At 42.5% G+C, this 12584-nt stretch overlaps 1 protein-coding gene across 10 annotated transcripts in view; it reads right to left on the bottom strand.

Moving 5' to 3' along the window:
- The window catches only part of patj (PATJ crumbs cell polarity complex component), a 307050-nt gene that overhangs the window by 4084 nt on the left and 290382 nt on the right, over positions 1 to 12584 (bottom strand). For all 10 annotated transcript variants that reach the window (XM_069938547.1, XM_069938545.1, XM_069938548.1 and 7 more), the window contains 2 exons: positions 11664 to 11767; positions 3630 to 3753 (listed from right to left, as the gene is read on the bottom strand). In XM_069938547.1, the coding sequence (XP_069794648.1) occupies positions 3630 to 3753; positions 11664 to 11767 (228 nt within the window). The remainder of the gene's footprint in view (positions 1 to 3629; positions 3754 to 11663; positions 11768 to 12584) is intronic.

Genomic DNA, 12584 nt, shown 5'->3' with positions numbered 1-12584 from the left:
ATAAAAGTTTAATGCTTTAAGGTTTATATATTCATGCAAGTGAAGTTTGTTCAATGTAAGTAACTACTGTATTTTTGTCTTTTAAACTGTTTATTCTTTATTAGTTAGGTGCTGTAAGAGTTAAGTTTCAAGCAACTGGAAAATAAACTTATCTGGCGTCTACCAATCCACATAGGTGCTAGATACCAGGGCTTTTACTGTATTAGTTTTCTATTAATCCTGGTTTGCTTCTCAATCTTATGTTAAGATTTTTAAAATGAGAACATTTTCACTTTGACTTGCTGCCACTTAGAATCCCTCAATCTAATTGTTTGTTTAGCTGCTCCAGGGAAGGCCAGAGATCTCTGTATCTGATGCTTGAATGAAATTAACATTTGCCATCTGAGTGGCTGAACACCCCAGCAGCCTGTTGCTCTGCAAACACAGGACACCAGTTTAGAGGCAGAACGATCAGAGAGAGATTAGAATGAGGTTTTGGGTTGATGGCCTTTCCTAATGTGGGCGCATTGATAAAGTGCCTCCTAGTTGTTTCTCTCTCCAAGAGTGCTGCAGTCCCAATCTTTTTTGTTTTTGCTTCACATTTGCACAGCAAATGTAGATTGTATTTAAAACTCTCTAATCCCTGATAAGTGAAACATTTTTTTTACTCCACAGTTGCCTGATCCTGATGGGCTTTCCTAGCATTCTCTTCTATGTTCTATATCACACAGTCCAGGAATCCTTTTGTTCTGGACTGTTGGTCAGCTATGTATGCAGCCAGAAGAGATGGGGGAGATCTTAAAATGTTTTTTTTTTTGCATCGGTATTTACTCAAGAAATTGGCACAGAGTCTAAGGGAGTAAGGAAAACAAGCAGAGAGGTCATGGAACCTATACAGATTAAAAAAGAGGAGGTGCTTGATGTCTGAAAGCAAATAAGGGTGGATAAATTCTCAGGGCTTGACAAAATACTCCCTCAGACCTTGAGTGAAGCTGGTGTAGAAATTCCAGGACCTCTGGCAGAAATATTTAAAATGTCCTTAGCCACGGGTTTGATGCTGGAAGATTGGAGAGTAGCTCATGTTGTTCCATTGTTTAAAAAAGGCTCCAAAATTAACCCAGGAAATTATAGGTTGGTGAGCCTGATGTTAGCAGCAGGTAAACTTTTGGAAGATGTTCTAAGAGATTGGATATTGTAAGGTAAAACATCATGAGATGGGAATGTGTAGGGAGTTACCCTGTACAGGGCAGTAACAAGAAGGGGAGGTGTCCTTGTACTCCTGTTAGGTAAAACATCATGAGATGGGACCGGAGAAGGAGTCACCCAGTACTAAGGAGTAACAGAATGCATCCTTGTACTTACAAGATAAGAGAGACATTGATGGATTGAGAGGCAGGAAGCTAGCAGGGAAAGGATAGCAACAGTTTTAGTCATTGGACAAGTAATGATATGATGATGTTCTAAGCATATATCCAAGGGTATAAAAAATCACCATTTTGCTGATAACGGCAGAATGCATTCTCCGACTAACTTTGTTAGTCGCAAGTGTTACAATCCGGTAATAAAGAACAAAGAACCCTGATTTCGACTCAGCCTGGTGTTTGTCTCACTCATTCATGAACAAAGCAGACCTAACAATATACAAGTATTTGGATAGCCAGGAATTGATTAGGGATAGTCAACATGGCTTTGTGCGTGGTAGGTCATATTTAACCAATAGAGTTTTTTGAGGAGGTTACCAGGAAAGTTGATGAAAGAAAGGCTGTGGATATTTTCTACACGGACTTTTGTAAAGCCTTTGACAAGGTGCCACATGGGAGGTTAGTCACGAAGGTTCAGACACTCAATTTTTATGGTGAGGTATTAAACTGTATTTAACATTGCTTGGATGGGAGAAGCCAGCAAGTTGTAGTGTATGATTGCTTCTCAATCTGGAGGCCTGTGACTAGTGGTGCATCTTAAGGATCAGGGCTGGGTCCATTGTTGTTTGTCATCTATATCAATGATCTGGATGATAATGTGGTAAATTGGATCAGCAAGTTTGCAGATGACATAAGGATTGGAGGAGTTGTGAACTGCAAGGAAGGCTTTCAAGGCTTGCAGAGGGATCTGGACCGGCTGAAAAAATAGTAGATGTAATTTCATGAAGACAAGTGTGAGGTGTTGCATTTTGGAAGGACAAACCAAGAAAGAATATAAAGGGTAAATGGTAGGGCACTGAGGAGTGTGGTAGAACAGAGGGATCGGTGAATACAGTTACATAATTCCCTGAAAGTGGCCTATCAGGCAGATATGGTTGTAAAGAGAGCATATTAGCATTCATAAATCAAAGTATTGAGTACAGGAGCTGGGATGTTATAGTAAAATTGTATAAGACATTGGTGAGGCCAAATTTGGAATATTGTGTGCAGTTTTGGTCACTTAACTAGAGGAAAGATATCAATAAGATTGAAAGAGAGGAGAGAAGATTTACTAGCATGTTTCCTAGACTTTAGAAACTGAGTTACAGAAGAATGAGGAGATTTGATAGAGTTATTTAAAATTGAGGGGAATAGACAGAGTAAATGTAGATAGGCATTTTCCACTGAGGGCAGGTGAGATACAAACCAGAGGACGTGGCTAAGGGTGAAAGGGGAAAATTAGGGGGAATTTCTTCACACAAAGAGTGTTGGGAGTGTAGAATGTACTGCCAGCGGAAGTAGTAAATGCAGGCTCAATCTTAACATTTAAGAAGAATTTGGACAGGTACATGGATAGGAGGGGTGGAGAGGGCTATGGACTGGGTGCTTGTTAGTGGGATTAGGGAGAATAACATTTCAGCACAAACTAGAAAAGCCAAAGGGCCTGTTTCTGTACTTTAATGGTCCATGGTTCTATGAATCTGTATCCCTTTCCTTTGTTCTTGTTTTATTTATGTCCGCCTGATAAATTAGCTGCAATAATCAAGACGTTGGTCCCCTCAAACAATATTAAACTGCATAAAAAAGAACTACTGCAGGAACTCAGTGGGTCAGGCTGCATCAATGGAGGAAAATGGACATTTGATGTTTTGGGTAGAAATGCCTGTTCAGGACCAAAAAAGCAAAGACAAGACAGTATGAAAGAGAGGGAAGAGAGACAGAAGGTGATAATGGAGCAAGGAGAATGTAAAGAACGACAGACAGCTAGAGGCAGGTGGGATGGGGTAGAGTTTGGAGAAAGAAGCAAAAGTAGGATAGGTGAAAGCAGACAAAGAAAGGCAAATGAACTCAGGAGTAGAGTAGAGGGGAGGCTGAAAGTGGAGAAATCTGCTGAAGGAATGATGCGATGGTGGCATGATAGGATATGATGGGAACAATGTGTGGGTGGTAATGTGGTAGTGGAACTGGGTGACAGGAAGTTGGGGGTGGGTTTGGAAAGAAGAGGAAGAGAAAAGGACTGAAGGGGGAGTGGTTATTTGAAAATAATTTTAAATGCAATGAGAAGAGAGGTGGTAAACAATATCCATAAGCAGATATGCATCTACAATCAACTCGCTTTGGGAAAATATAACTTAAATATAAACTGAGTACTTTTTAAAGTAGTAATCCAACAAAGAGAATGATTGTTTTCTGTCCACTCCAACAGTGGTTGAATATTAGCAAGAAATTAAATATAAATTACAGAATCACCTTTGCAAATACTGTTTTCACATAGATTGGCAGATCTCCATGGGGGCTTCCATGTCCTCCAACAATACTAAATCCCAGCCCATCTGGTCCTTTTTCTAGAGTTATGATCATACACTGTGGTGGTCTGAATTTAAAAATTACAAGTTATTCAGAGCATTTCTATACATCATTTTACAAACATATCAGACTGAGATAATATTCATAGTTTAACAAATTTAGAAGAGTAACTAAATTTTAAAAAAAATACTGTTCACCCTTTATCAAAAGTAACCAGAAATAGGTTTTTACTGTGAAACTCAGTAAAGTCCAAAGTTGCTCCAGATAAATTGGAAGAGATTGAGACATTAGAACATTGCATAACATTCAAATGATTAGTAACTAAAGTGAACACTCCTAATCATGCACCATTTTGTGATTTTATTTTGTGTTCTAGTTTTACACCTTGACATGTCTAGATTGTTTTAATCCATCCATTTTGGAGAATTTTAACTATTAGACTCAATTCAATTTATTTTATAACACTAAGGATCACATAAATGAGATTTTGCTGGTTGTATTATTGTCGCTTGTAAAGTGTGGTGATACCACTGTGATGCTGTTACACCATTAGTACTGTATCTCTGTTACGCCATTAGTACTGTATCTCTGAGTACGGCTGGCCCACCTCCTCCTTGTAAGCCCTCCCCCTGGAATTCCCCAATAAAGGCAATTACGCCCGGGTCCCTCCTTCCCTCCTGGAATTGGGCCAGCAACAGGAGCATGTGTCCAGTCTCATGGTAACAAAAGTCTGACATCTAGTAACTCCAGTCTTTTGGTGTTATTGATAGCGTATCAATTTTATTACCATGAAGTTTTCTTTAACCGCAATGGACAAGTTGCTGTGGCTGGACAAGCTAGATATTGATCTGCAATCGCCCAAAGCCCCAGACTGATTCGAGCTCTGGCTACTCTGTTTTAACGATTTTCTGTATGCCTCCACTCAAGTCGTCGGTTCCAACAACAACAAGCTATGCCTGCTATGATTGCAGGTCAATGTTCATCAGTGGCTGCACGATGTACGAGGGGGCCATGAACAAGCTCCAAAGCCAGTATAGGCCCAGGACGAACGGGGTCAATGCCAGACATCTTCTGGCCACTTGAAAACAACAAACTGGTGAGCCCCTCGAGGAATACTTTCGGGTCCTGCTTGAACTTGCAGGGAGGATACTGCTGAGGTTTACACAGATGAGCAAGTTTGGGACACCAGTGCAGCAGGGAATCAGACTACATTCGCCAGCAATTGCTGGAACTGGACAAACTGACCTTGCAGAGGGCCTTTGAGGGGTCCAAAACATTGGATGTAGCCTCTGACAATGTGACTGCCTCATGGGTATCATGAGTGCCGCCATCTTGGGACACCGGGTCCCAGGCCACCTCCATGCAAGGGCGCTTTGACTTCACTTCCACTGCTGAACACCCAAAGTGCTACTTCTGCGGCCAACAGAAACATCCTCGGAAGCACTGCCCAGCCAAGGCAGTGGTGTGCGCAGGATTTGGGAAGAAGGGACACAAGGCCAAAGTGTGTAAGTCCATTCCTCCCCTCTCCCTTGCAGTGCGGTACGCTGGCAGTGGGGGAAGGCACCATCTTGACCAGTGTCATTTCTGACGTTATTTCCGCCCCCAAATGACAACACCATATGCGGGCAAAGGGGGCCACCATCTTGGCCAGTGACATTTCTGGCACCACTTCCCCCACAAGCAACAGCTCCACATGCGTGCCATGGAGGCTGCCATCTCACTAGCCTGGGAGGCAGACACCATCTTACCAGTCCAAATTGGACAGCGACTACGACAATGACCAGGTACTGGCATTGATTGTACTCGACCAGGACAGCCCCCACTAGCTCGCCCGTTCAATGATGGAGGTCAAGGTAAATGGCCAAGGCACTCAATCTCACTTATAATAAAAACAAATGTGTGTTCCACACATCACTCCTGGCCATCCTCGGTTATGTCATGGAACATGGCATCAACGGTCCTGATCCTGACCGCATGCGTCCCCATGGAACTCCCACTCGCTCACAGCCAAAAGGCCCTGAAGAGGTGCCTGAGCTTCTTCTCATAGTAAACCCAGTGGGTTCCCAATTATGCAGACAAGACTCAGCCCCGGTGAAAGCTACCTCCTTCCCTCTGTCGGCAAAAGCTTGGGTGGCCTTCATCTGCACCAAGGCCACGATGCATGCCATGGACAAATCCATCCCATTCCAGGTGGAGAGTGATGCCTCCTGACTTTGCCCTAGCCGCCACCCTTAACCAAGCGGACAGACCCATGCTTTTTTTCCACATCCTCCATGGCTCTGAAATTCAGTAGTCCTCTATCGAGAAGGAGGCCCAGGCAATCGTTGAGGCAGTGCATCACTGGAGGCACTGCGTGGCCGGCAAATGATTTACCCTGTTGACTGACCAACATGCAGTCACTTTTATCTTTAATAATAAGCTGCGGGGTAAAGTCAAAAATGATAAATTCTGAGGTGGAGAATAGAACTCTCCATCTATAACTATGTCATCTTGCACTGGACTGGGAAGCTCCACAAGCCTTCAGATGCCCTGTCCTGAGGGACGTGTGCCACCTCGCAGTCCAACCGACTCCAAGCACTTCATGACATAGAAGGCAATTGACAGATTTCTCAAGCTATTATTACTACTTGAAATTGAAAGTCAGAATATTGTACAATGTGACGGGCCCAGAGGACCCCAAAATCCAGCAGCAATAAAAATTCACCAAGACAAATGGTTACTTAAACAAAAGTTACTTTTAATTTTGTTTCAACATAAAAAACAGGATCAAACTTTAACTTATTACTATTAACTTAACCCCCTCCTAATTCTAAGCTCACGTGTATGCAATGTATGTTCAGAAAAGTTCTTTGATTCACAGTTCAATCTCACTTCTCACTCCTCCAAGTTGACTGGTATCAGGCAATTCATATTCTGTGCACAGAATTTAACATTTATGAATTTCACCAGGCTTTGGTGCTTGAAAGGTAAATGGCTACCACTCAGGAAAGTTCTTGTTGGTTTTCAGAGAGAGAACCAATTCCCTCCAATCAGCCAATTCAGCGTCTTGCTGAAGAAACTTGCCCCATCAGGGTTTTCCAGATGATACCTCTTTCTTTCAGGTCACCACAGAGTTCTTTTTCTGTTTCCTTTATCTCAGGCAAATCATTATACAGCCAACTATCTCCTCTTGTATGCTCTTTGAACAGGCAGAACTAAAAACTCACAACCCATCTTCAAAATGGGGTTTCAAACAAGCTTCCAAAAGCCACTGCAGAAAACCAGTAGTCTCTCTCTCTCTCTGTCACACTCAGAAAAAAACCCTTTTAATTCTCTCTGCTTGCAAAACCACATGACCTTCCTAAAACAGCAAACTGCCTTCAGACACACTGTGGCACCAGACCCAATCTTCTGAGTCTAGTTCATCTGTTGTTTTCCAAAACAATAATCCATGACACCACAGCATGTTCAATTAACACCTACTTGTGAAGTCCTTCAGTAAAGCAGTTTCCATTGTCCTTACAAAGGCACTGGGAGCCTAGATTGTCTGGCTTGTGCAGAGCTCTGGCATTTTAAATGAGATCTGTGTTGTGAAGTGTTTGTTTGTGACCTACACTAAAAAACCCCACAATTTATCTCCTTTAAAACATATCTATACATAATATAAAATATAACCTAATCTGTCACAGCAGGGAAAAAAATTATGCATCAGCAAGTATACAATTTAAACCCTTACAATGAGACAAATATCAATGTTTCAAGTGTCAGCCATGGAGCAAAGGATAACTATACTACATTGGAGTCAGAAATATCTTTGTTGTCACTCCAGAGCTCAAATAGAAAATTCTTTGCACTACTTTAGGAGGTGCAATTTGTCAGATGAGGGATTAAACCTGTTCTCTCAATCAGACATCAAAGCTTCAAATGCACTACTTTGAAGAATGGTCTTGGAGTTGATGCCTACTTCCCAGTAAATGTTCATTCCACAAGACTGAAAATAGGTTGTTGGACAATCATTAGATTGCTATTTGTGGGATCTTGCTTTGTATATACAATCTACATAACTGCAAATAGACTGTAAAAGTATTTAATTGGCTATAAAGTGCTTGGGATACCCTGAGCTTGTAAAAGATGCTACTGTAAAACTTCCAGTATCTGGCACATATGGCAATTGGTAGAACCATGGAACACTACAGCACAGAAAACAATGCTATTCAGCCCTTATAGTCAATGCCAAAACATCATTCTGCTAGTCCCACTGACCTGCACCAATTCCTTAACCCTCCTCCAGACCTCTCCCATCCATGTATCAATCCAATTTATTCTTAAAACTTAAGAGTGAGCCCGCATTTACCACATCAGATGGCAGCTTGTTCCACACTCCCACCACTCTCTGAGTGAAGAAGTTTCCTCTGATGTTCCCCCTAAGCCTTTCTCCTTAGATGCTGGATAAATGAAATTTCCGGCCGCTTGAGGTTGGTTTCATAATTTTTACCTATTTATTTTCCGCTATTTTTTTGCTAGTTACTTGAGGCTTCTGGTTCTTTGAATTCCAGATAATGGGAATTTTACTGTATACTGATGTAAATATTCCTTTACAGAGGCAGGTTTTCATATGGTATCATTGCTAGGTAATGGAAAATTGGATTTAAATTTTAATTTTTTTAAATTTAAATCTTTATTTTAAATTTTAAATGTAGACATACAGCATGGTAACAGGCCCTTGCGGTCCACAAGCCCGTGGTGCCCAATTACACCTAGTTAACCCACAACCCCTGGTACATTTTGAAAGGTTGGAGGAAACTGGAGCCCTCCATGAAAGCTCATGAAGCCACAGAGAGAATGTACAAACTCCTTAAAGACAACACGGGATCCGAACCCAACCCACAATTGCTGGTGCTGCAAAGATATGCTGGATTATGATACTGGAATTGTGAAGCATCTGATGCATTATTCAAAGAGCAGAACATATTCTGGCAACCTTGGCAAAATGTTTCCCTCAAATAAAGCCACCAGTTGTACCCTGTTGGATCTTTGGATCACTATGATAACTGATTACATAGGGTGGCACAGTTGGCATAGCAGTTAGCCCAATGCCTTTACAGCGCCAGCAATTGGGAGCGGACCATGGTTTAAATCTCATGCTGTCTGTAAGGAGTTTGTATATTCTCCTCGTGTCTGCGTGGGTTTTCTCTGGGGTCTCCAGTTTGCTCCCACTATTCAAAAATGTACTGGGGGTGTAAAATTAGGTGACACGGACTTGTGGGCTTAAATGGCCTGTTACCCTGCTGTATGTCTAAATTAAATTAAATGAACGCATTAAAATGATTTTATGACTAAGATAATTACAATAAATATAGGTTAGGATAACTCTAAAAAAGTGGTAAAATATTAAGCAAGTACAAATTACATTTTTTACACCAATAATCTGTGGGACTTGTTGAGATTGGCATTACAAGGTTTGAGCTGATGCATCGCTTGGCTTTGTTAATCTAGTTTGCTGTTTCCATATGTCTATAACATTTACACCTCAGCTCAGCGCGGACATTGGCGACTTCAGGGGTTTCTACGAGGCTCTAAAGGCTGTGTACGGCCCCTCACCCCAAGTCCAAAGCCCGCTGCGCAGCTCAGACGGCAAAGTCCTCCTCAGCGACAAGATCTCCATCCTCAACCGATGGTCAGAACACTTCCAATCTCTTTTCAGTGCCAACCGCTCAGTCCAAGATTCCGCCCTGCTCCAGCTCCCTCAACAGCCCCTAAGGCTAGAGCTGGATGAGGTTCTCACCCTGGATGAGACATTTAAGGCAATCGAACAACTGAAAAGTGGCAAAGCAGCAGGTATGGATGGAATCCCCCCAGAGGTCTGGAAGGCTGGCGGAAAAACTCTGCATGCCAAACTGCATGAGTTTTTCAAGCTTTGTTGGGACCAAGGAAAACTGCCTTAGGATTTTCGTGATGCCACCATCATCACCCTGTACAAAAACAAAGGCGAGAAATAAAAGTGCAGAGAACAAAACAAAGGACTCTACATCACCTTTGTTGACCTCACCAAAGCCTTCGACACCGTGAGCAGGAAAGGGCTTTGGCAAATACTAGAGCGCATCGGATGTCCCCCAAAGTTCCTCAACATGATTATCCAACTGCACGAAAACCAACAAGGTCGGGTCAGATACAGCAATGAGCTCTCTGAACCCTTCTCCATTAACAATGGCGTGAAGCAAGGCTGTGTTCTCGCACCAACCCTCTTTTCAATCTTCTTCAGCATGATGCTGAACCAAGCCATGAAAGACCCCAACAATGAAGACGCTGTTTACATCCGGTACCGCACGGATGGCAGTCTCTTCAATCTGAGGCGCCTGCAAGCTCACACCAAGACACAAGAGAAACTTGTCTGTGAACTACTCTTTGCAGACGATGCCGCTTTAGTTGCCCATTCAGAGCCAGCTCTTCAGCGCTTGACGTCCTGCTTTGCGGAAACTGCCAAAATGTTTGGCCTGGAAGTCAGCCTGAAGAAAACTGAGGTCCTCCATCAGCCAGCTCCCCACCATGACTACCAGCCCCCCCACATCTCCATCGGGCACACAAAACTCAAAACGGTCAACCAGTTTACCTATCTCGGCTGCACCATTTCATCAGAAGCAAGGATCGACAATGAGATAGACAACAGACTCGCCAAGGCAAATAGCGCCTTTGGAAGACTACACAAAAGAGTCTGGAAAAACAACCAACTGAAAAACCTCACAAAGATAAGCGTATACAGAGCCGTTGTCATACCCACACTCCTGTTCGGCTCCGAATCATGGGTCCTCTACCGGCATCACCTACGGCTCCTAGAACGCTTCCACCAGCGTTGTCTCCGCTCCATCCTCAACATCCATTGGAGCGCTTTCATCCCTAACGTCGAAGTACTCGAGATGGCAGAGGTCGACAGCATCGAGTCCACGCTGCTGAAGATCCAGCTGCGCTGGATGGGTCACGTCTCCAGAATGGAGGACCATCGCCTTCCCAAGATCGTGTTATATGGCGAGCTCTCCACTGGCCACCGTGACAGAGGTGCACCAAAGAAAAGGTACAAGGACTGCCTAAAGAAATCTCTTGGTGCCTGCCACATTGACCACCGCCAGTGGGCTGATCTCGCCTCAAACCGTGCATCTTGGCGCCTCACAGTTTGGCGGGCAGCAACCTCCTTTGAAGAAGACCGCAGAGCCCACCTCACTGACAAAAGGCAAAGGAGGAAAAACCCAACACCCAACCCCAACCAACCAATTTTCCCCTGCAACCGCTGCAATCGTGTCTGCCTGTCCCGCATCGGACTTGTCAGCCACAAACGAGCCTGCAGCTGACGTGGACTTTTACCCCCTCCATAAATCTTCGTCCGCGAAGCCAAGCCAAAGATAACATTTAGGTGCAGAAATGGAACCATTTGGCTCAAGTCTGCTCTGGCATTCAAATCATGCCTGATGTATTTTCTTTTTACAATCCCATTCTTCTGCCTTTTTCTCATCACTTTTGATGCCCTAACTAATCAAAAATGTATTAACTTCTGCTTAAATATTCCCAATGACTTGGTCTCCACAGTGATATGTGGTCACAAATTCCAGATTCACCACCCTTTGGCTGAAGAAATATCTCTTCATCTCTTTTCTAAAGGGATGTCCTTTTATTCTGTGCCCTTTGGTCCTAGAGTCTCCATGTCCACTCCATCTATTGCCCCATCCCATTCCTTCAGAAATATGGCCATCCAGTTAAACTCAGACACAGTACATCTATAAACAAATTATATTAAAAAAATACTTAACTATATAGTTAAATAGTTTCTGAACTATGTTCCATTCTTTATGCAAAGTAGACACACTTGACAGAAATAGGGTTAGATTTTTTATTGAAATAATATTTTGGTAAGATAGAATGAAAGCAGATATTTTGTGTGTTAATATCAATTTCTCAGAATAGAACACCATATTTGTTTACAGGACTTAAAATTGGTCTTAAACTTACTCTGGGTCATCTACGCGACAGTCAGATGATGAACTTAAGTTGGAGTTAGTTGTCATATTTTCAAGCTGGCTTGCAATTGCAGTAATATTTGTGTCGGCTATAACCTGAAGATAAACAAACCAAAGGAAAGACTCTAGTTAACTAAAAATAGAATAAGGTTACTGAACAGAAGCATGGGTTGACACCAGCACCTAGAGCTATAGCTTAAAATTACCTACCCTTGGAAATGGAACTCAAAGGCTACATCTTACTCAAACTTGTTGTTCTCATCACATCTCTCAGAAATATAATGACCGATTTGAAATAATATTGGCATGTAAGAAAACATGATGACCGTTTCACGTATGCAATCACAAGGAATATGAGATGAATGATAATTTAATCCTCTTTTGGCATTGTTATTTGCAAGTACATTGGTGACTGGAGAAAGACAGCACAATCTTAATGTCATGCGATCCATAACAGGATCATTGGAAAAATGAGCAAGAACTCATTTCCTAAGAATGACCGCAAACAAACAATATCGTGAACACTGGAGCTGGTAAGAAAATATCACCATTCTAAGTCAAAAATTGTGGTTAACAATAGTGCATTCAGGTTATGCTGGTGACCCATTGGCCAAAATGTGATGTGGGGCAAAAGCAGGCATTCTGCCTAAAGGTAAACTACAAGTCTTGCTGATGGAAACACCAACATTTGATCCAGTTTAATTTGAGCTCAGCAGTTGAGTGAGGAATGTTTTAACCCCTAGATTCCAACAGTACTGTTGGAATCTAGGGGTTAAAACAGGAAGCAGCAGATTACAGCAAAACCTGCGAGTGATGGCATTGGTTTTCTCAATTCACATTATTGTGTAACTCTGCCCCCAGCCTTTTTATTCAGATGGCTGCCCTACTTTCTGCTCATACTTTGAGGAAGGCT

Source organism: Narcine bancroftii, chromosome 5, assembly GCF_036971445.1.
Source record: "Narcine bancroftii isolate sNarBan1 chromosome 5, sNarBan1.hap1, whole genome shotgun sequence".
NCBI classification, from domain to species: Eukaryota; Metazoa; Chordata; class Chondrichthyes; order Torpediniformes; family Narcinidae; genus Narcine; species Narcine bancroftii.
This window is presented reverse-complemented; position numbering and strand designations above follow the sequence as displayed.